The 23,743-nt window shown below is 41.0% G+C and overlaps 3 protein-coding genes across 6 annotated transcripts in view; 1 reads left to right on the top strand and 2 right to left on the bottom strand.

Moving 5' to 3' along the window:
* LOC139122469 (gelsolin-related protein of 125 kDa-like) overlaps positions 1–736 on the bottom strand; it is a 48,602-nt gene extending 47,866 nt beyond the window's left edge. The window contains exon 1 of the mRNA XM_070687866.1: positions 550–736. The gene's annotated coding sequence lies outside the window, so the exon portion shown is untranslated. The remainder of the gene's footprint in view (positions 1–549) is intronic.
* Positions 737–2,603: 1,867 nt separating this feature from the next.
* LOC139122472 (mitochondrial import inner membrane translocase subunit Tim23-like) lies at positions 2,604–10,531 on the bottom strand. The gene is made up of 7 exons (XM_070687868.1): positions 10,335–10,531; positions 6,985–7,046; positions 6,175–6,265; positions 5,181–5,262; positions 4,306–4,364; positions 3,568–3,678; positions 2,604–3,030 (listed from the first exon to the last, which is right to left on the bottom strand). Exons 1-7 carry the CDS (start codon positions 10,408–10,410, stop codon positions 2,915–2,917), a joined length of 597 nt encoding a protein of 198 aa, XP_070543969.1. The 5' UTR covers positions 10,411–10,531; the 3' UTR covers positions 2,604–2,914.
* The window catches only part of LOC139122468 (H/ACA ribonucleoprotein complex non-core subunit NAF1-like), a 70,475-nt gene continuing 57,263 nt past the window's right edge, over positions 10,532–23,743 (top strand). For 2 of the 4 annotated variants that reach the window (XM_070687864.1, XM_070687862.1), the window contains exon 1: positions 10,532–10,640. The gene's annotated coding sequence lies outside the window, so the exon portion shown is untranslated. Of the gene's footprint in view, positions 10,790–23,743 lie in introns of all 4 variants that reach the window. The other 2 variants (XM_070687861.1, XM_070687863.1) reach the window with 2 other exon arrangements.

Below are 23,743 nucleotides of genomic sequence, written 5' to 3'. Positions count from 1 at the left end.
AGACGGCGCCCTCTGGAGAGGCAAGCCAAGAAGCCAGATGTAGGGTACGGCGACGTGTTTGTACTTGCGCGGTTTTCGTTTGCTGTCGATTGTTTGTGATGTCAACGTTACGTTACTCACTAGTACGTATATGTCACAGGCGGTATGTGGACGTGAACCGGCTAGTTTGTAACAAAAGTGTAGTGAGTTTATGCTACGTTTCGACGTACTGATACGTAGCCTAGGCTACGTATCAGTACGTCGAAACCATGGAGGTAGTCTCTACTACCTCCATGGTCGAAACGTACGCATTCACACTGGTGAGAAGCCTACGGAAACCAAACGCCATCAACAGTAGCTGCAGTACAGTAGCTCGAGGTTTTGCCTGGCTATTTCGGCTGGTTTTGCCGTCCGACCCAAATACCCAGGCAAAACCTCGAGCTACTGTACTGCAGCTACATCAACAGATGCTCAACAGCCTAGGCTACGTATCAGAACGTCGGAACTTAGCATAAACTACACTTTTACAAAGTGCCCGGTCCACATAACGCCTGTGCTTATGTTACTTACGTTATGTTACGTTACTTCCGAATTCCGTGGGACGTTACTAATGAGCACAGGCACTACACACGTTGCTTCGCGATCGTTACTGATTCACCGTCAACAGTCTCTCTGTTTACTGTGAATCAGTGCCGATCGCGAAGCGACGTGTCTAGTGCCTGTGATGAGCTGCTGCGCCCCGTCATCTACGCACAACATCCATCCAAATCTTCAACTCGTCTAAATGGTGTGTATTAAATAAACGTTTAAAAGAAAAGACAAGGCCACTGAAATTGCCTCAACTTAGGGAACATTCGTTTTTCACCGGGGGGGGGGGGGTCAGTGGAACTTATTAAGCTACAAATGAAATGCAAAAAGCTATCCCCCTCCAAATTATTTTTCAAAATATGAAACCCCCAATAGATCAGTTGTAAAATATGACACCCCATTTAATTATCCATCTGATTAGATTATTAAACTCTTTGCACCCCAAGGCCCTGGGGTGGTTGACATTTGGAAGTACCGTGTGCCATGATGTCTGACTTCTGAAATAATCAAAATATGCAAATTATGGTTATGTGACATCAAAATGGCCACAAACTACATATAAAAAATTGTATTTTTTTCCGCGTTTATTTTCATGGGAGATCCTAATGCATTCATCATTTTCCATCAACAAACAATTGGTTTGGTCCTTTTTGTGGCATGTACATATGTATAAAAACATGGGAGTCCTATTATAGAACACAAATATTGTGTTGCTGCCTTTGTCATTGTATTCATGTCATCCCAATGCCTTTCTTTTCTATCTCAAAACAGTAGTACAAAAGATGCAGTTTACCTCAGTGAACCTGTCAGTCAAAGTGACTCGTCAGAATAACTGATAAAAAAAAGAACTTGTCCCATTGGTGTTCTTATTCACATTTGTTAACATGTTTGTTCAAATGTGTGTAATTATAAAGTCCAAAAATCTTCACAAACATGCCATATAACACTAAAATTGGAGCCATTTTTCCCAGTTTACAAAGTGTTATAAATGTAAAATCATGATCATTGCCATGACTTCTTTCTCTTGCTCAACTTGTAAATTTTATTTTTGTGACCAAAACTGCACTTTTCTGCTTGTTATCACATGTTCAGACAGAATAAAGCTATGTTCATATTCTGTTTTAAAAACGCTTTGGTCAATTCTGTTGTTCTTTGCTATAATTCCTTATAAACCTTTGTAAAATTTGATCCCCCAAAAAACTGTTTAAAAATGATACAACATTATACCGTACATGTGATACAAAATGTAGGTCCCCTCCTTTGAATGGTCAGTATGGTCTCTCCTAGTCTCACATGCCAAACCTTCATTGCCACTTTTAACAAACCTCTTTAAACCACAAATAAACAATATTTATGCAAATACACAGAGCATGGTGTGAACGTGAACGTAAATGACAATGCCATATCCACTAGAAGGTGGCCCTGCCATATCATGTGATGAAAGCGCCACGCTTGGCATTTTTTCCCATGATTCAAAATACATGAAGTTGGTGAAGCCCCAAACTGCACTTCTGCTATTATTTTATCTGTTTTAATAAATAATCATGCGAATTATAAATGGCAAAAATAGCTTTAAAGGAATAACGCTCCAAAAGACCCTCCAATGTTTCAAAAAAGGAGAATTTAACACTTCGTAAACGAACTTTGAATATGCAAATTATTTTCAAAACAATATATTTTACAGAAATTTTACAGGATTGCAAGATGTAAAATAAAGCAAAAGCAAAAGTGAGATTTTTAGCTTGATGTGTACATGATTTTGTATGAAAGTTAAGAACTAATTTTTTATCACATGAAGGAAACTCATTGTGAATGAAGCAGAATTGTTTATATGTGACATGTGTGACCTGTGGCAGAAGCAAGTCTTTCTCAGAAAGACGCCAGGCTCTTTGTGTTAGAAGTAACACTTTAAAGAGGCACTCCCACTTGGTAACATTTTTAAAACACATTTTTTTAATGCCGACGGTCGATATTTGACGTGTTTTAAAAACGTTACCAAGTGGGAGAGCCTCTTTAAGACAGAGAAATAATAAGCCTTGTGTTCAACTAGTATATTACATTTAATTACTAAAAAAACATAGCTTTAAAAAGCTTACATATCGACTTCTTCACACTTTCTGCAGTGCAGCTTACCCATTTCTACTGAAAATAAATGATTACTGAAACAAACCAGACTTGTTTTGAATGTTCTGATAAATATGGCTGAGCACCTACGACAAACATAACAAAGGCATGATGAAGTGTATGTCTGCAGTGAAAGTCAAATCTCACTCTCTCTGTAAAATAATCATCAATGACAAATACAGTAAAATTGCTTTCATGTAAATTTGACAAACAAAAATTTAGTTCACATCGTATGACCTCCAAAGAGTGATCTGACTTTATCTCGATGTGAATATAAACACCAGGCACTGGATAAAACTAAACCAATAGCTCCTCCTTTTGCAACTCTTTGAAGACCACCTGAAAATGGAAAAGATGCAGAGCATATTGTTGATGGTCTTAATGTTCAAATGGGCAGCAAATTGTAAGTATGGCACTTTGGGAAAGGGGCCATTGGGAGTTCACAGGACCTGTTTCTCCTTTATGGATGGGAAAATAGCTAGCTAGAATTAGTATACATGTGCATCTGCTTTTTCTATATGGAGTAAAGCTGAAAATGATTAAATCATGAATCTACACAGAAAATACAAGAATACCACAGAAGGCAATGATGATTCAAAATTTTCATGAAAAGGATGAGTTGAAAAATGTTGGTGATTAATAACATTTTTTCATAAACACAGAATATGTTTTGAACTTTACAAAGAGCAACTGACGGATAAACCTAAATGATCCTGCTGATGATTTCAATAGAGCTGCAAAAAGCTGTTGTATGACTGAAAAAGAGAAATTTGCTGATATCCTTAGGGACTATATATCCTGCACCATGACAGACAAAGGCCAGTTTGGATCAAAATCACAAATACAGAACTTATCACAAGGTAACATTGAAATTACCTGCTGAGCCATACAGCATTCCTGTCATTGTTGCTGCTCCTACGGTGTTCACTTCATCTTCTGTGCTTCGCACTTTTTCCAATGAAAACCCAAATATGCTGTACATTAATGCTGAAACATAAACAGCTTCTGTTTAGCCTGTGATTTGATTCTGGGATTATGAAATAGTATCTAAATGGGAAAACAGGACTCAACCTGGTGTTAATGTGTATGATGAAAGTTTGAGTGAGATTTGTAATTTTAATCACAATTTACAATTTTACCAAAATCATAGTAGGACTTCAGTGGCACCACTGACAACAATGTTATGACATTGTAAGTTGCATTTGTTAGCGGTATTACAAGCACAGCATGCACACTTTACGACACTGGGGGCGCTATTCTGTCGGGCTACAGGACTCTGCATCTTTTGCATACTGTAAATGCTATGTATATTCATACTACTGTACTTGTAATAATTCATTGTACATTTTAATAGGGACAAAGTTGGCCATAATTCATGAATTTTGTTTCATACGAGATACTACTTATATTGTTTGACATGTTGAAAGATACTGAATGAATGGGTGACCATGCATATATTTGACCCTGGTTTTAGACAAATTAAATGAAACCATCGAGAGAAAGAATTAATGGTCATGACCATTAATTCATTTTTGTGATGGTTTCATGTATCGTGATATGCATGGTCAACCATTCACAGTAATTACAAGATCTGGTGATCATTTATATGCTTACCGATTACTCCAACAGTATTTGCTGATGATGCACCTTGTTTTGTGATGATATTTAACATTCTGCAAAACAATGACGCTAGTTTTACCTTATTGATCAGGCACAGTACAAAATAATACATGAATTGGGAGAATACACGTATGTACAACAATAGTCTGACAATTGCAGCAAAAGAACATATGACCAAACCATACATTAATGGAACATGTTTATTGTTTTTCTCCAGGGGTACATTTCACAATCACTCAACTGAATTTGGTTGAAAGAATAATATGCTCAATTTTTGATGTAATTGAAGACAAAACTATCTTCTGGTGTGGTCAATGAGTACAAATAATCTGAAGAGAGATGTTTGTTTTTGAAATTTCAAAGTCATGTGAGTTATTCACTAGAATTTTCATAAATTTCTGAAATGTAACAAGCTCAAATGAGGCTTTGGGCAAAATTCATCCTAGGAGCAATATGTGATAAATATAATATCTGGTGACACGAGGAAGATACCTTAGTAAACTCAGTTTATGTGTGTGACCTGCTGTAATGTTTTAAACAACATTAAAACACTTGTTGATGTACGTAAAGTGGGTAGGCCTGCTAAATTCCCTTGCACAATGCTTACAAAAAGTTTACGCGTCAATGATTTTCATTACCATGATTCTAGCATGGCATGGAGTGTTTGCAGAAAGCCAACTTTGCACGTTTGATTCTTGAGTTGAAAAGTATAGAACACATGGCAGACAGTATGTGTGTATATGATGAACCATAAACACTCAAAGAGTAGTTCATAAAATAATTATTTGTTGAATTCATTGAAAATTCAATGATATTACTGTGACATACTTTTCTTGATACAGAACAATATTAAGTATCTTTGTACTCACTGTGACATTCTGACTTTTCCTGTCAGATCTGATGTTGTCCTTAAACCTACCCGTACACCATTTAGACTGCCATAAAGTGCACCTAAAGGCAAGTTTTAGAGAGGGTTAGTAAAAGTTGTCAGTACTAAACTTAAATCCTTTGATTTAATGACAAATTGTAAAATCCATTCTACACTGTACACAGTAAACATGATACTAAACACTATCATGTTGATTAATTATCTGTAATGATCGGAAACCCAAACACATCATCCAGTTAAACACGAACTTCCCCTATAAAAGCTGGATTATTGTTAATCTATGCAAATGTAAAAAAGCCATGCTACTAGTTGGATGTGCCGTGTTTGGCCCCAGAATCCCATAATTTTGCCATGTTTCAGGCATTCATTGTCATTGAATTTTGCATATGATGTCTGTGAATATATAGGGACTAAACTTGAGTTGAAAATAAACTGAAAAAGTGTTACGTTTTTTTGTCGGAGAAGGCATGTGTTTCAAAATGTGTTCACTGTACAATCATTTGACCCATCTTTGCATATGTCACGAAAGTGCCATTCATGATTATCCAAATTTATCATACAAAGTGATGCTACGAGAATTCAAAAACTCCCGCCCGGTGTATGCAAATGGCTGCGTCATCAATAATCCCCCTATTGTGCGCCCACGATTCTGTAACTTCCCATTTTAACAAAACAATTCTTTACTGATACTTCAGTTGTACTGAAGTTTTCTCCAGAAAATATGCAATAAGATAACTCAGACATCACTGTAGGTTGCCTAGCAAATCATCTGTTTGCAAATACTGCATCACCTAAAGATACTATTAGTACAGTCACTATCACACTGACAGGACTCAACCTGTGTTCTAGCTTACCACTTGACTATTACACGTGTCCTATATGGTTCATAGTGGACCTTATTGCCCTTACCCAGTTTTGAAAATGGAATAAATATTAGGACTATCTACATGATAATCAAGTTTTTTGGTACTTACCAAGCATCACTGAACCCCCAATGTGTGAAAAAGCTAGTTCAAATCTGCCTCTTTTGTGTTTCTGTCCCTCTGGTAAAATAAATTCAGACCCCTAAAAGAACAAATTACAATATGTTCTCAATTTTGCATACAATGTACAAGAATCTATAATAAAGGAATCAACATGTAGTTAAACTATAATCCACTACATGTAGTTACAATATATAACCATCCCTCAGACTGTGAATATATACAATGGCAAGTGTAAATACATTAAAGGGAAACTGCACCTGTGTGAGTTTCTTGTTTACAAACAATGTATTTCATGCATGATATCTGCCTGTACCTCATCATCATAGCAGCAACATTTAAATTATATGATGTAGATTATGACAGACACACTGGTCGTATGGGACCCATACGACCTTTGAGCACAGCGCGACCCTTTAAATGACCATTTTGCATCATGCTACTGTATATGCACTGATAGTCCAGTTTGATTTTTAAACAATATTTGTAATTTTGTTTACTTTAAATACATATGTAAGATTCTGGAAGTACTTATACCATGGAATCATGCCCTATTCTGTTATGTACCAATACTGGCAACAAAGCATTCTATAACACACATCTAATCTACTTCAATAATTGTTCATATACAGAATCATGGACAGTTGTATGACAATACGTTTTCAATAGCCTAGGTGCTTTGTATCATTTTGTCATATCAACTCACTCTACACTGAGTATTAAAGACGTATTACATATGATACACACGAATCCAAATGTTCACATGATACTTGACAATATCAATTACATGTGGACACTCACCTCATTTATAAACCTCGGATCAATATTAAGGTATGGAGAAAATGTGTTCGCTCCTGCTGTTACTGAAAAATAATAAGTAAATAATGGAAAAAAATAATTATACAAGCAGATAAATAAAGTAATAAATACATAAGAACTTCCTGATCTGTACATTCTTAATGTTCACATTTTTTATAAATCCTGTGAATATTTTCTCCACAAATCCTTTGCCTGTGTTTTTCTGGTTTAACCCTTTACTGTTAGACAGTATCACTTCAGCATCTTCCAAGTCAGTAAAAAGTGGTATTGAGCCAAAACCATGTACGTATTTTCACCAACTTGGCTTGGTATGTTATAGAAGGTTTAGTCTTTAAAAATCATGTTTACAGTATCTGTCTTCAGGGACCCTCAAATCTTCAAGTCTCTGTTAAAATGCACCATATGGGACATGTTTTGCTTCACTGGTTTTAACTAAGTTGACCTGATGGTGAAGTGTGAACTTGACAGGAAAAGGGTTAAGTTGCTTGGCATTATATTAACCCTTTTCCTGCCAAGTTGCTTAAAATCCACTTGAAATTCGGTGTAGCCAGAATCCGAGCACCAATGGCCATTGTCCTGCAAAGTCGGTGGAAATCGGGCTGTTTTTGGGTACCCCGTTTCCTGCCAAGACATTGGCACTACGTGTAGCTATCCCTTGTGCGTTTAGGGGTCATCTGAGGACAGGTTTTCTGACAAGGAATGCCTTTTCCCCTTGAAATGGGTTCGCAGGGAGTCGAATGACAGGGAAAGGTGCACAAACCTGTTTGCCAGTCCCACACACCCAGGGGGGGGGGGCTGGGTTTTTTTACCGCTTTTTAGTGGACGTACTTGGCTCCCGGGTACTTTACAGATTGCTGCTGAGCTTAACCAACTCGGCAAAAGGCCACCGCTTGCAAACGACTTGGCAGATGGTGCCGATGGTGCGAGACGAAAGTCATTTATTCGGTTGTGAGTGACTGAAAATGAGAACCTATTTTTGACAGGACGGCTCGATTTGTTCCTCCAATGGAACGGCTATGAATGACTCGGCAATACCATTATAAACTGGTGTCAGACGCATTAAGCTGGGCTTCAGCTCTGCAAGTTCAAGCCAGGCAACGTCCTTCACCGACTTGGCCGTGCCATTCAGAGGACGTGATTTTGGATTATTTATTCCATCGTTCGCAGTATTGGCTGTGGCTTGCAGGCAAACGTAATGGGTTTCCGAGGACTTGCCAAGGAGAATTCTAGAATTCTCGAAGGGACATGAGGTCAATGGTATGGGACTACCGCCTGTACTGAACAGGGACTGCTTTTGTTATGCAAACAAGCCGTACAATATGGCCGCCAGACATGGGAAACGTCCATGGCTAGAACAATGGAAGCATATTGCGTTGTACATGTACTCGTGCATCGCAAAAGTGAGACTGACAACTTGGGTGTAGTGACTGGTTATCACTCGTTAGCTGCAGCCCAAGCCAAGACAGTACAAACCCGTACCTAACTGAGGACTGCACAATTAAGTCAGTAATGAACAGTAACACTCAAGATAACTCCAAAATGAACTGGCTAAACTACATAGAAGCTTTGCTTAAATGGCTCAGCCATGTCATTAGTACAACGGCAAAAACGTAGTTTTTGTGCGAAACTGCCGAGTCGTTAAGGGTACTGTACGTATTCAATTGACTCTACCCTGGGGAAACAGGTCATTCGGTGCTGCCGCGACCAAGCACAACCCCCTGGGTTTCTGACTAACGGACGAGCGATGTGATGTTTGAGCCGAGCGGACGTGCGCAATACTGAGGGAGCTTACTTCCGAAAAATTAAACATGAAACGGCAATAAAATGATGCACCCCCTGGGGCAAACAAAGCTGGTGACCTCAATTTTTTTCTGCGGTAACCCTAGAGCACCTTCCCTTGTACACGGGCATGTAAAAATTATCAAAGTCTAACTCGTATAAGTACAGCTAAAACTACCCTGAAAATGGGTGGTTTCTGCCAAAATGCCTGGCAGGATAACGTGCAGGAGAGCCTATCTTTTGCAGGCACCTATTATGGAGCCGTTTTCTACTGACTTGGCAGGATCGCGTGCAGGGTGGCTCAGCAGGAAAAGGGTTAAACTTCCATATTATGGCTGCCACTTGCATTAATATCACAGGAACTGAATTAAATATTTAATAGTGAAAGTAACCTTATTAGATGAAAGTTTTCCCTGGTGATTTTACTGGGTGATTGTGATTTGATTTTTACTGAATCTTTTTATCTCAATTTTATATGTATTAATTTACCATTTTCCTCATTTCTGCTTTTTCTACCTCTAGTACGTATTCTAACTGAATTCACTCTATTTAAGATGTAAATTTGTTGTCCGGGCCAAGGACTAGATTAGTTCTTGAAGAACTACCTCACCAGATTTTGTGTGTATGGTATTCTATTATTATTATTATTATTTGCATTCCCCTGATGCAAATATTGTATTTTTATCACTATTTTTGTATTATTTTCTTTTCTTCTCATGTTAATTGTATTTGTATCTTTGCATCATTTGTATTTCTGGTGAAATAAATAAATAAATAAATTAAATCAGTTCTCATTTCAAATATCATAAGTGCAAGTACACACTAGATAAACAAAACAGGAGTCAGCTTTTTGCCTTACTGATCTTTTTTACTTTTTGTCGTTATGGAAAATTTCTCACTGTCCGACATGATCAACCCAACATAACACAATTGACCGTCGGTCAGTTGTGTCACAGTCCGTCCACCAAAGGACCGTGGTTGTGTTAAAAAAGTTTTCCACACGTTTGTTGTTATGTAAAGAGTCTGACATATCAGAGTGCCCACAGACATTGTAGCATACTTGTGGTCGATGTGAAATGATGCATACGCATTTGTACGTAACTGACAGTGCTGTAGATCGAGATGTCGAAACGGACAGGGTTCGAGGTGTTCCCCGTCCCAAACGGTCCAAAACCTCCGACCCATTCAGCATACATGGGGGGTACCAAAGTACCAAGGCAAAACCTCGAGCTACCTCGACTCGAGAGCGCATCGAGAGTGGAACTTCAATGTAAAACACATCTGTGTTCATGATATTCTTATGGCTATATTTTACTTGCATGCTCAGTACGGAATGTCCAGAGATAGTCTAGTCATTAATGCAGTGACAGAGTTACTTGTTCTATTATCTTCTCCAGCGGCACATGCCGAGTACGAATCTGTGAGTGTGACTTACATCATACACATGCCGGGTCCCGGCGGAATAAAACGTGATTTGATGGAAAACGTGCCATAAACATCATCACCTCAATTCACTACCTCTTGAAACCGTCTCTTAAACAAATGATACCCACCTGGGACGCTTAAAGACGGGTCACCAGAAGAATAAGAGCCAAATAAGCCACTTGCGCCGTAGGTTTGGTTGTCCATGGCGTTCGCTCGATTCACTGCTGGTACTATAAGACCTTTTGCGCTTGCGCAAAAGGTATGAAAATCCGATTTATATTGCCTTTCAGATCTAATCGCTCCGAAGACCGGAACAGCTAGCAAACCGTGAATGTACGAGTCATTTGAAAAGTATGATGAATCTGAAGTGGCTCATAACACCACCCACGTTTTACTCACAACTGCACGGTAGTGAAGTTGTGGAGAGGCAGCAGGTAAGACTGCATTGGTAACATAGAAATACAAACCGCTCTTTGTCAAATTTCCACCCATCGCGACGTACGAAAAGGACAGTGTCTTATGCCCAGCTTCTTCGATGGCCACTCATGCCAATGGCGCTTGAATTTTCGTGTGATCTGCTGAGGTAAGTCTGTGTGTTGTACCCAAAACACTGCCTAAGACTCCACATGGAGTCTACTGTCATGTCTAGCTCCATCGTCTCCAGTATTAACAGGAATCGGCCTGAATAGCCCTGAATGCTGTAAAGATCGTGACATGATGTATTTATACAATACGATGATCTCCGAAAGACAAAAGGCTTGAACATCTTGAAATTCCACCTCTTGGCTCAATACTATAGCCTTGCATGACGGCATGTGTCATCACAAGGGTAAAACGATAGACTCATACTATAACTAAGGGGAACACCATTTGATTTCTGGGGGGGGGGTATGGAGGACTTTGAGAAAAAAAAAATTGTCGCCAGGTGAGATAGAAGAAAAAAAAAATTGATCCTGTCATGGCCTGAGAAAAAAAATTGTCATAACAGACAGAAGTGAAAAAAAATTGTCACAATGCACCAGAAATTAGCAAAATTTGGAAACCTATTCTCATGTATTCTTTGCCGGCGCGCCGCCATAGGTGGCGCAAATGTTTTTACCACAAGCAATTCTTATGTTTTTTTCCCAGCACTTATAATATAAGCATGCACTACATAGGTCTACTTTACACCTCAGTACACTCAATGTTTTCCTTCCCTTTTCTGACCCAAGAAATCATATTTCAGGATTTCTGTTGCAATATCTCAATGGCATAGGCACTATCTAAAGGGGACTTTTTGACTTCTGTAAATTGTGAAAATTTTAAACACAAGACAGGAGTCAATAAACTAGTGTTAAAATCAATATATTATTCTCTCAATATAAATATATTAGGAAGATGTACAAGTTGACGATGAAAAATTGAGGAACAACAAATATAATGAAATACAAGGGAGGGGTCACTAAAAAAATTGAAAACTTCAGGGGGGTGTGTTACTCAAAATGTGGAGAGGAAGAAGGGGGCGGGGTTACTCAATTTTTTTTTGGCAAAATAAATTGAAACACATCTCAGATTGCACCATTGCACACATCCATTTCTCAAAATTTTCAATGCGAGAGGGGTGCACCCCCTGTCGTGCTCTCCCCCCCCCCCTTGGGTCTTCTAACAGTTTTACTGGTAAAAGAAAAATTTAAAAATACCTATCGGATTGCACTACACTGCACTGTGGTGCACATCAATTTCTCAAAATTTTCACAGGATCTAAGGACAAAACTGAACTATTGTGAATTCATCCTTTATTATAACAGAAACATGTTTTAATTGACCTCAGTTCAATGACCATTTTGACAGTTAAACATACCATACTCATGCTTTTCATTAGAAGCTGGCAGCTGGAGAAATGACACAAGGAGGTCACAGATTTTCCGTTCCTGTATATTTATTTACCTTCAGTCTCTGGCAAACAGAACTCTTTTTTACAAATTGTATTGTCATTGTTTGGTTGTTGAATATTGTGACACAAACACTGATCATGCATAAAATGTAAAAAATATTGCAGTGTTCAATGTCATTTTCAAACAGTTTTACCGAGTGCAAAATAACCTGAAACTCCTCTCAGATTGCACAATTAAACACATCAATTTCCCAAAATTTCCAATACGAGAGGGGAAACCCCCTCTCGTCTGCTCTCCCCCTTGGGGTGTTCTAACAGTTTCACTTAGTAAAAAATTAAGAAAACACCTCTCAGATTGCACCAGACTGCACCATTGCACACATCAATATCTTAAAACCCTGTCATAATACCCATCAAAATTAAACAATATACTATATGGTTAGATACTCTGTGAACTTTTATATCTTTATTTTATTGTGACTTTCAATTTCATTTTGATGGGTTCACCTTTTTTGAACCATCATGAGATAACTGATGATAGTCTAGCAGAGTACATCAGGATTTCAAAGCACTTTACTGTTGCTGTATTTTGTAAATTTTACAAATACATGTATTTAACTTTTCTAAGTGGGGGGATCAGTCAAAATTTCAGAGTTAGAGAGCGGAGTTACTCAAATTCATCATGGTTGACGGGGGCGAGGGTGGGGGGGTTGTGTCACTCAAAATTTCTGAGTTTCAGGCCGTAAATAATGACGGCTCCCTTATATACAACGCATTACAAACTTGATGACAAATAAAAAAAAAATTGCACTGCTAATCCATTTTGAAAAAAAAAATTGATGCAGCTCTGACAGTAGAAAAGAAAGATTGCTGTCACAATGACAGGGAAAAAAAATTTGCTCCCATACCCATTTCCTCCATACCCCCCCCCCCAAAAAAAAATCAAATGGTTCTCCCCTAACTGCCATGCCATGGCCCGCTTTGCTGTTCCATTATGGTTGCAATTCAATGTAAATGGCAAAATCTCAAAAATTGATGTTAGATTATGATTTAACCATCTTTTACAGGAACAGAGTGTAGTGATGGAGTGGGAGGGACAGGAAGAATTAATTGTTCCTTCATGGGGAAGTTGCTGATACACCTTGGTACTGTATTACACAGTGTTACGCTATACACTACCAAGATTCATATATGTATGCCGCTGGCATAATGTTTTATATAGAGGCATGATGATCGCAGAATTATTGCGGAAAAGGTTTTTGTTTCTAGGATATGATCATATCTGTAGCCATGTCAGGCCATTTGGGAAGAGAAAATTGGAATGTACTTCAATCTAAAGATCTTACGAGCCTTGAATGATCAAGATCGGATGAGTAGTTACAGAGATACAGATTTTTAAATTAATAAATTTTCGTATTTTTCTGCCATTCATTTAAAGTTTTTAACATTTTAAATTTTAATGAAGTTTTGATGTCAATATATCAGAAATAAACCATCAATAACTTTCATGAGAGCTTAAGGTAGCTAAACACCTTTTAGACACTTTCAGATTTTTATTTTTTTCTCAATTGAACACGTCCCAAACCCCAATAAAGTATACATTTTCTGAAAGCCCTGATATAGAGCTATCCGACCAAGCACAGTACACGGTCATTATTTGCATAAGAGTCATGTGACAAGCGTTTTGCTGAACCTTCCAAAAACCGGTTTTTCCCGCCTTATGCGAACACGCTGCAAGATTTCCGGTTGGAATTTCTTCATTGACAAGCCTTGACAATATCCTTCAAAACCATGTCTGCGATTTTTTCTCGGAGGCTCCATTCAAATTATATGGCGTGATAATTAAAATTCCTTGAAAAGCACCTTCATCTAACACCTTTAAGAGCGCATTAAAAAAAAACAAAGGCATATAAAGAAAATCCCAGACACGGATTTTGAGTTCATTATGTTTCCAATGGACAGTGTGAATTTCAAGCAGCTAGTATTTGTGAGCGCGAATTGACGAGGTGCCAAAGAAGGGTACTTCATTCACACATTGAATTCGAGAAAAACGCAAAAAACATGTTTTGATACTTCTACGCTACGGCATTTGATAATTAAACGTGCACGAGCCTCAACACGGGCATACTTTGTTACCTAGTGATGATGTCGGCCGGGAATGACAGTTGTTCAGAGAAAAAGTCCCAGGAAAATAAAATAAATCGCGGAAAACTACCAATTTTTGGAGCCTTGCGTGTCGACACATCGCCACAGCAAATGGCTTCAGTGGGAAAAACAATTACGTCAGCAGTCATTACTGATAGCGGGCGTGTCCTAAATTCATATGTAGATAAGCTTGTTTGCGTTCCCCAGACATTGCAGAACCGTAGACTTGATAGTGTACTATCGCACTAATTGCAGAGTTAATTCTAGGACGCGCCATTGCGCAATAAAATCTCGAATGGCCCTCATTTCTACGTTTGATGCGCCACTAAGGGCGCAACATTCTATGAATGGGTCGATCACGCAGAGTTATGCAGGAGCATAGTTCATACATTCGCGTAGCTCCCCGAAGGTCATTACCTCAGTCATAGTGTGACATGTAAAACGATTCAGTTACCCATCGACCTTTGCAATTACCCACTACAGCATATATGGTGGTACATAGGAAGCTCGGTAGAAAGGACTGATGTAGGGGCAACGGTGCATGTGGCATGGCCGATGAATATAAAACAACGGCACTGGCCGCTGCGTAATGGTGGAAAGCTACTCGACACTCGGATTTTTAACGCCGGTATAGTTGATGAACCCAGGATGATCGGGCAGTCACTTAAATTGAAGCGTTTGCAACGTCTACCGTCCATACAAACGAAACGTTGAACACTGCAAGGAAATCATCCATGATCGTTTTGAAGAGCAACACATTTTACATGTAGGTCGGACACATCTCGTTTTCCAGAGTAGCCAGGTCTTTGCATAGAACAACACCGCTGTGTAAAACCCTTTGGCCAGAACCAATGATCGTAAATTTGCTAATACATACGAGTTATGTTTAAAAGTTGATGTATCGATCACTTTATTTAGGTCGTACGGGTTACACTCTCGTGCTGTATCAGTGTATGAGTAATTGTCGATGCGTGCAAATCAAGGGCCACTCTCGGAGAAATCCTACCGGTGCGCTAAGCTTTGATCATGATCGTTCCACAGTCAAAATCACAGTCCTTAGCAATTTGTACAGTTGTTCAAGTCCGACATATCAATAATTAATCACATAAGTTATGTAAATAATTGAATCAAACAAAACGGTTTGCTGTTGTTACGTACAGGGGACAACTTTACAGTAGGCTTTGTTGGTTACGGGGCACCCGATCTCCAGTATTCCCCTTTTCTTGACTTATAGACTACAGTATTTTCTGCAGAAAATTCAAGGTTTTTACCTGTGTGATGATGATGGCCCCCGATTTTCTAAAATGGCCCCTTGGGACAGGAATTGGGGCCCACAGTGGCCCGTTGTTTTTAAATCCTAGAATGAACGTTGTAATTGTTTATCCACCGTCCCTCCTGTGAAGGGACGGTGGTTTATCTAACATTGCGAAAAAGAGTCAACCACCGTAAAGCGGCGTGTGCAGGCTCTGACCAACCCTAAGCAAAGAGTGATAAAACGTCGCACTGCTGAGAAATCGTCGTTGACACGATGTCTCGACCACACTGAGAAAAATGACTTGCTGTCTGGTGTAGACTATGTCTGGAACTGTACGAATACTTTTTTATTGGACTAGGCTTCGACAAATATTTAATTACGGTTTATTGTTTACAGACGGAAGTAATCCTGGTGTTTGGAGAAGTCACAGCACGTCATTATGTAAATTAGCTAGTGCCACGCACGGTTGTGTCACTCAAGGGGGATTATGCAAATAGCCATGCAAATGTGTCCACAATGTTTACAAAAGCTCCCCGATTTACCGGGAAAGCCTCATGCATTTGTTTTGAGTTTAAAAATCGTGAATTTCACGGAAACCATTCCTTATCTTGAACTGGCGACACATCTCAATTCTGGGTCTTACTTCAAGGCGTATTCTCAGAGAATTTTGAAAATTTGACAGAAAAATGAACGATTTGGTATTTAGCTACCTTAAAACCTGTTGCAATATTCCTTTTGAAACCAATCATGGCCATTTACTCTGAAGAAACTTATTCCACTACAAATTATATGTGGTCAAAATTTGAAAATTATCTAAATTCATGGACTGTAAAAACAGTGATTTCACAGAAAAACCAAGTCCACCTCATTAAATATGCAAAAAATTAAATATCTTAATTATTCTTCCACATAGAGACATAGAATTTTAAATTTTTAGGTTTTCAAACATGTTGAATTCAATGAAATCATCCAAAATGATGTCTGACCATAACTTATGTAGCTTCCCTGATCAGTCTATTAGGTATGCTAATTTATGCAAATTGTTACATTTCAAAAATATTTAATCATTGCTAGTTTCCGTAATTAGCAATATGTCCGCTAAATGGGTAAAGTTCTACAATCATTGGTGCCAGAATAGCCCATAAAAAGCACTCATGGTGTGCAATGTATGCATTCTACCACCAAATTTTTGTTTGCATTTGTTAACATAAAAAAACTAATATTTTGTTCACTTCAGGAAAGTTTACCAGTCCCAAAGCATCTTCTGAAGTAAATTCTGAAATGCAGTGGTTTAAAACTTTCCAAAACTATTACGCAAATATATACACTGTCTATATATGCAGTACACACACCTGGCCTTGCTCAGACATAATTTTGGTCACGCTTGAGCTTCTAATTGACTCAACGCACTTGTCAATCAATTTTCATCGAAATCGCTTGTCAAATTTTCATGAAACAATCTTACTAATTATGAACTAGATTTTATCATCAAAAAGTCAGTTACCCCCAATTTTGCTGTCAAAAGTTTCCATCAAAGTTCGTTCATTTTGCATACTGCAAGCTGCCACCTGATGTTTATTAGCATTTGTTAACAAAAAAGCCATATTTTCCATTCGTTGCACAAATTTACAAGTCCCATTTTTAAAGCATCCTCTGAAGTAAATTCTGAATCACGGTGGTTTCAAACTTTCCAAAACTACGAGTAAATACTTTGTTGTTACACGAATATACACAATACGGACTACAATTATTGCAGCTATATATGTCGATAGCCAACATAGCAAACAAAGGCTATCAGATAGCCGCTCATCCGAAATTTTTCTGTCTTGAGGTTGAGATTTTCGATCAAAGTTCTTCTTTCAATTTCCAAGGATGACAGCCTGTGAATATCTCAACATTGAGGCTCTGGTGCATTAAATTATCTTGCGTTTCCAACAAGGGGTCATACACTGAAATCGGCCCATACGTTTCAGTGGAATGTTCCATTTAAGATAGGGGTTGCAAAATCACCCTTTTCTGGCGATCCGCGCAACAGAACGAAACCCAAATTTCAAGTTTGTATAACTTTTTATTAGTTTTACTGTTTTGATTTTTTTTCTTGACAAATGAAAGAAGAAGTTTATGACAATCAAAATGAAGTATCATGAGTGAAAAAAACATTTATTTAAGAGAAATATGCCCCCAAAGTTAGGACTTTTTACGTGAACTTCACTTGGCACAACAATTTTTTGGGTGTTTGACATGGCTAATATGTGACACTACTGTCAAGAAGAAGGTCAGCATTCAGTATAACCTTGCTGCAGTTTCGTACCCCTGCATCTCCCCTTGAAGACACCCCCCTCAGCACAAAAAAAATCTTTAAGGGGAGTTGTGGAGCTATGAAACTGCAGCAAAGTGTAACCATGACCATCGTTGTAGGATCTCCATGACCTGATCAAGGAGTGAGGTTCATGTATACCTCCATACAGTAACTTTACATGTACATGTATAATACTCAATGGAAGCTAGGCTCTTGCTGTGCCACCGAAAATTGACTTCTAATCATCATAAATTATGTACAGAAAAGATGGACAAACTGTACAAAGTTGACTTGGCAGCAGTAAATCTGCATGGCATTATGCTGCAGCTGTACACCATGAACTGGGTAATTGGCGGTTTTTGCATCATTCTGCTTTCAATTACAACTGCCAAAACCATGTACTGCACCAACATGTTTATTTGTGCAACTTAAACATCAGTGTACAAACCACCAATGGTCTGAGACACCGTTTTGGTATCCAAAATCTTCCAGCAAACTTAGCTAGAAAATTTCAATATTTCTTAGCTAAACCAAGCAGTCTATTAGCAAAACTAGTGTACGGTAGTTTACGCAAATTCATTGAGCAACATTCAATGTGTTTTGAAATAGAAAATTGTAGAAGTAAAAAAGATATACAAGAATTGACAATATTTTATTGACTATACTCACAATCACATAAAAACGTGGACAGGTATGACATGATAGCGAACATCACCAAAAAGCAAAGTGAACTGAGACACAATTTCCAAGCTTCTTGAGTGTTCTTGCACTTGTTCAAATCAAACTGTTAATAAAATCGGCCTTGATAAAGAAATGACAGTTTGGTGAAATTATACTTGAATTAACCCTTTCCTGCCAAGTCGGTGAAAATCCGCTTGAAATTCGGTGTAGCTAGAATCTGAGCAGCCACGGCCGTTATCCTGCCAAGGCGGTGGAAATCGGGCTACTTTTTGGTACCCCCTTTCCTGCCTAGTCGACGGAACTACGTGTAGCAAACCCTTGCTCGCGCTAGGGGTCGTTCGAGGACAGGTTTTGGGCGAGGAACGGCGTTTGCTCTCGAAATGGGTTCACAGAGAGTCCAACGACAGGGAAAGGTGCGGAAGCTACCCAGCCAGTCCCCCACCCGGTGGGGGACTGGTTTTTTTGGGGGGGACGAGTAGCGTACTTGGCAGGTTAGCACGTTGACGTATTCTAGCGGAGTTTGGGTTAACTTGGCTCTGAGGCACTACATAGATTGCGGCCGAAATTGACCGTCTCGGCAACGCTAATCTGTAAGGCAACCGCCTAAGACCGCCTCAGCTGGCGGTGCAATTTTTTGCCAATGGTGCGAGACGAAAATCACGGACTTGGTCCTGATTGACGGGAAGTGCGGACGGATTTGACGGACTCGGCTTTCTCTAAGGCAACCGCCTAAGACCGCCTCAGCTGGCGGTGCAATTTTTTGCCAATGGTGCGAGACGAAAATCACGGACTTGGTCCTGATTGACGGGAAGTGCGGACGGATTTGACGGACTCGGCTTGATTAGTCCCTGACATGGAACTGATCCGAACGGACTTGAGCGACATTTGTGAAGGGTAACCACCGCTTTTAACCGACTTGTTACCTTCTCGAAAAGACTACCCACTCAGATGTCGGACGTTGTCGGCTGCACTTGGCTCTAGACGTTCAAGCCGTGCAACGAAACACACCGCCTCAGCCTTGCCATTCAGGAACATGGCCTCAAAATTTGATACCATTGTTCACCGACTTGGCGGCTGCGGTTAGGTGCGTGAACCGTTGTTCACCGACTTGTTACGCCTATGTTGTCCCTGTGAAGTTCGGCTAACGGCCGAGTCTAACGGGAGTTGGCAGACCTGTGTTTGGTTTATACCGTAGTATGACCGACTCAGGTAGAGGTACCTGTCGGTATATTCCGAGTTTTACGCACTCGGGCGTCAATGACGGGTCGTCATCACCGCTGATGACGTAGACGTGCTGGCCACGTTATTTGAAGGAGCCATGTTTGCCCAACGGACGAGGCCGAGACAGCTGTTGACAATTTTGGCATCCTTCATCTTTGACCGCCTTAGTTGGGTAAGCCGCTCGGCAGGCGACGGTTATGACCTAAACAAGCCGCTGAAGCACTGTTCGTTGCCGTACAAGAACGAGACGGCCAGTCCATTACTGCTTAATGGGCGATCTGTCGGGTTGGCTTGTCACCAACTTGGATGACAATACGCCCTGCGCAGGCGTACTTAGAAGGGACATGAGGTTAAAGATACGGTTTCCCACCCGTACTAAACATGGGCTTGGGCCAACGTCCTTGGGTGGCAGGTGCGCATGCCATGTACCCAGCTGGACGGAATGTCAAGTTGAGATGCTAATGACATTGACTATGTTATGCTAAGTGCTCGAGGGATTTGCATCGCAAATGAGTATTATTAGCATATCAAATGGTGCGGACAGGCAATTTACATGACGGGTAGGAATGTCAGCGCCGGTTGGTGGACTGATTGCCGTAGGTCCTTATAATAACAGGTGGATGCATATATAAACACCCCTGCGTCCAATCATGTCCAGGGCTTTGTTTCCCTGTGGCTTTAAAAGGGAGGGACCTGCTAGTCTGTCGACACTGTTCCAGACATGAGCTTGACGGACCGCAAAAGTTTTCTGAAGGCGAGCAGACGACTGAAGCTCAAAGATGCAGAGTCTCCGGGCGGTAGTGGTAGCGATCGTTGTGATGTCCCTAGTAAACGTTCTAAGAAGTCGGGCAAGAAACGCTCCCGTAAGGCGAAGCTATCTCCGGCTGAAAAACCCAGTGGTAAGCGTAAACGTAAGACCGATCGTTCTGCCGATGAGGATGATGACGGGTCACCGGTTGCCAGTGGTTCTCACCCGGCTGCTCCGGGAGAGATACTTCACTGTTGCTACTATGAGCCCTCATCCTGCGTCAGGAGAGGTTCCTGTGCCCAGTGCGAAAGAGCTTGAGTCCTCGTCATCAGCAGAGGCTGCCCAGCCCGCTCCTGCCATAGTTTCGTGTGCTGCGATGTCCCCGCCGAAAAAGATAGTGCGGAGGGTTCGTTATCAGGATAGCCCACCTGATTTTGAGCCAGATATGATCCTTGATGCCGCTACGGGCGAGTTCAGGCCCAGACGCCCAGACGACGGTGATATCACCGCTGAGTCCGACTCGGAGGTTGACGAGGATGCGGCAGAGGACGATGACTTTTATGACAGGCAGTATGTAGGTGAGGCAAGCTCTGACGACGATGATGACGTTGCTGCTGTGTTGGCGGAGGATGACACCCTCCTGTCTGGCGTATGTCAGAGACTACCGATGCTAATATATTTGAGGAGACCGATTTTGACCATGAGAGAGGACCGACTTCACCTTGCCCAGCCACTCCCGTGAGCTCGATTACTTTTTTAAGTTTATTCCAGCTACACTGATCAGATTGGCCAAGGACGAGACTAATAAATACGCCAAATTCCACCAGCGATATATCGCTAGGAAAATAGATAAATACTGGCGTAACGCTGACTACCGAGAGGTGCAGGCGTTCATTGGCGTCTTAGTCTGTATGGGTATCGACCGTAAATCATCAGTGGAGGATTATTGGTCTAGCGATCCCTTTCTGAGAAACCAGGGTATTTCTACTGTGATTACCCGCAGTCGCTTTCAGCAGCTTATGCAATACTTTCATCTGGCAGACCCAGAGAACGATCCACGTCGTGATCCTGATGAGGCACGCCGCCGACGACGGTGTCAGGAGGATCCCCTGTATAAAATCAATCCATGGATGGAGCTCATAGTTGACCGGTGCGTAAATAATTATAAGATGGGTAGAGAGATCTCCATCGACGAGGGCATGGTGCGATTTAAGGGCCGTTCTAAATTTAAGCAGAGATTACCGCATAAGCCTGATCGAGACGGTTTCAAGATATGGCAGCTGTGCGACTCCACCACTGCATACATCGCTAACTTTGCACCGTACCTAGGTGTGAAATATCGGGATCGGACTGATGGGAGACGGCAGGAGCGAGGTGTGGTGAAAAGAATTACGATGGAGCTGGTCCAGCCATTCTGTGGATATAATCACAGCCTATTTTGTGATAGCCTGTTAGCACGGTCGTTACTGCTAGAGAGCTGATGGAGACCGGGATCTACATGGTCGGGAGTTTTAACCGCCGTAATCGTCGCACCATGCCCCCTCAATTAATTCCGCCGGGTAAGAGGAAGCGCCTTCCTCTGTCTGTTGGGGATATGAAAGCCACGACCAGAACGGACTCTCGTCTTAACATCACTGCTTATCAGGATAGTAACGCTCAGGTGCTGATCTTGAATACGGTCTATCCACCCTTGGAGTGCGTGCCAGTGGGGGAGGGAGCGAGCAGCGACAAGTGCCTCTGTCGCTGTATAATTATCGCCGGTACATGGAAGGTGTCGACCGAGCCAACCAGAAGCGCAAGTACTTTCACACTGGGCGCAAGAACCACAGATGGTGGACATATCTGGCATGTTACCTGATTGATGTTGCCCTGGTAAATGCATATATATGCTTCAAGCATGTACACCCTGATAGTAAGCTGACCCATAAGATGTTTCATCTGCGTGTCGGGAAACAACTCATTGGCGGTTATTGTGGGCGATCGCAGCCCAGTGTGAGAGAGGTCGAGGCCACCGTTTCTCTTGCCTCGTACATCAATCCACAAAATCAGCCGATGCACGTTGTCAGCCGTTTGGAGGGGCGCGGCAGAAATGCTGTAAAGTATGCAGCAGAGAGGGTAAGACCACTGCGAGCGGACGACTGTCTGAGACGTCCAAAGGATGTAGTCTGTGCGGGGTTCATCTTCACGAGGGCGAGTGTTTTGCGGCTTTTCATCATCGCATGATGCTACGAGGTAAGAGGAGCATTGGCGTGCAGACCTCTACTCACACAGCCCCGACGACACCCATCAGCAAGAGAACCCGACGTAAATAACGGACAGGGGACAGCTTCGCCTAACAGTGGCTTGACTGTATTCTTAACACGGACCATGATCACATTTTGAGCACGGTTGTGCCGTTGTTTGTGGCTTTACGATCCCGCTGATTGTAATTGAAACACAGATTATTTTGTACAATCCCCCGATTGTAATCTTTGTAACACGGACCATGCACTCGGACGTCGAGACAGACTCTGAGATTTATTATTCGGCATAATGTAAATTATTCCCGAATAAAATACTATCTATGGATCGCATATTTTCGTTTGTTTTGTTTAGACGGCTTATTTGTACAATTCCCCCCATTATAATTTTTGAAACACGGATCTGCCACCCCGATTGTAATTTTTGAAACACGGACCATGCACTCGGACGTCGAGACAGACTCCGAGATTTATTGTTCGGCATAATGTAAATTATTCCCGAATAAAATACTATCTATGATCGCATATTTCGTTTGTTTTGTTTTTACCCCCACTTTCGTTTTTGGCAGATCCGTAAGGACGCTATAGTAATGGATGAACGTGCGTTGTATCACGTGGGAGGGGCACAGCCCAACGGAGGCTGTGCTCGTGCGACGTAGACGTTGTACCAACCATCTGTCGTTGGGGTAGTGCATAGAGCAGTTGCACTGTCCAGAGCTAAGGTGGTACAAAACTGCACCTTAGTAACAACTGCACAACTAACGTGTTAGGAACGGTAACACTAACGAGCTAAGTGTTCACTGAACTGGCCAAACTACGTACACGCCTTCCTTCAATGGCGGAACTATGTCGTTGACACTACGTCAAAGCAGACTGCACTGTGCGACTCTTCCAAGTCGTTCAAAGTACGTGGCCAAGTGACACAACCCAGGGGAAAACAGGACAGGTTTGAGGGTGCTGCCGCACCCATAGCACTAACCCCTGGGTCTTCTACTAACCCACGAGAGAGGTGACGTTTCCCCGGTGTGGCCGTGCGTGCCGGCGAACGAGCTTTACTTCCGCGAAAGTAAGCTAG

The sequence above is a fragment of the Ptychodera flava genome, chromosome 22 (assembly GCF_041260155.1).
Source record: "Ptychodera flava strain L36383 chromosome 22, AS_Pfla_20210202, whole genome shotgun sequence".
Lineage (NCBI taxonomy): Eukaryota > Metazoa > Hemichordata > Enteropneusta > Ptychoderidae > Ptychodera > Ptychodera flava.
Note: the sequence above shows the minus strand (reverse complement) of the source record. Positions and strands in the feature narration are given on the sequence as shown.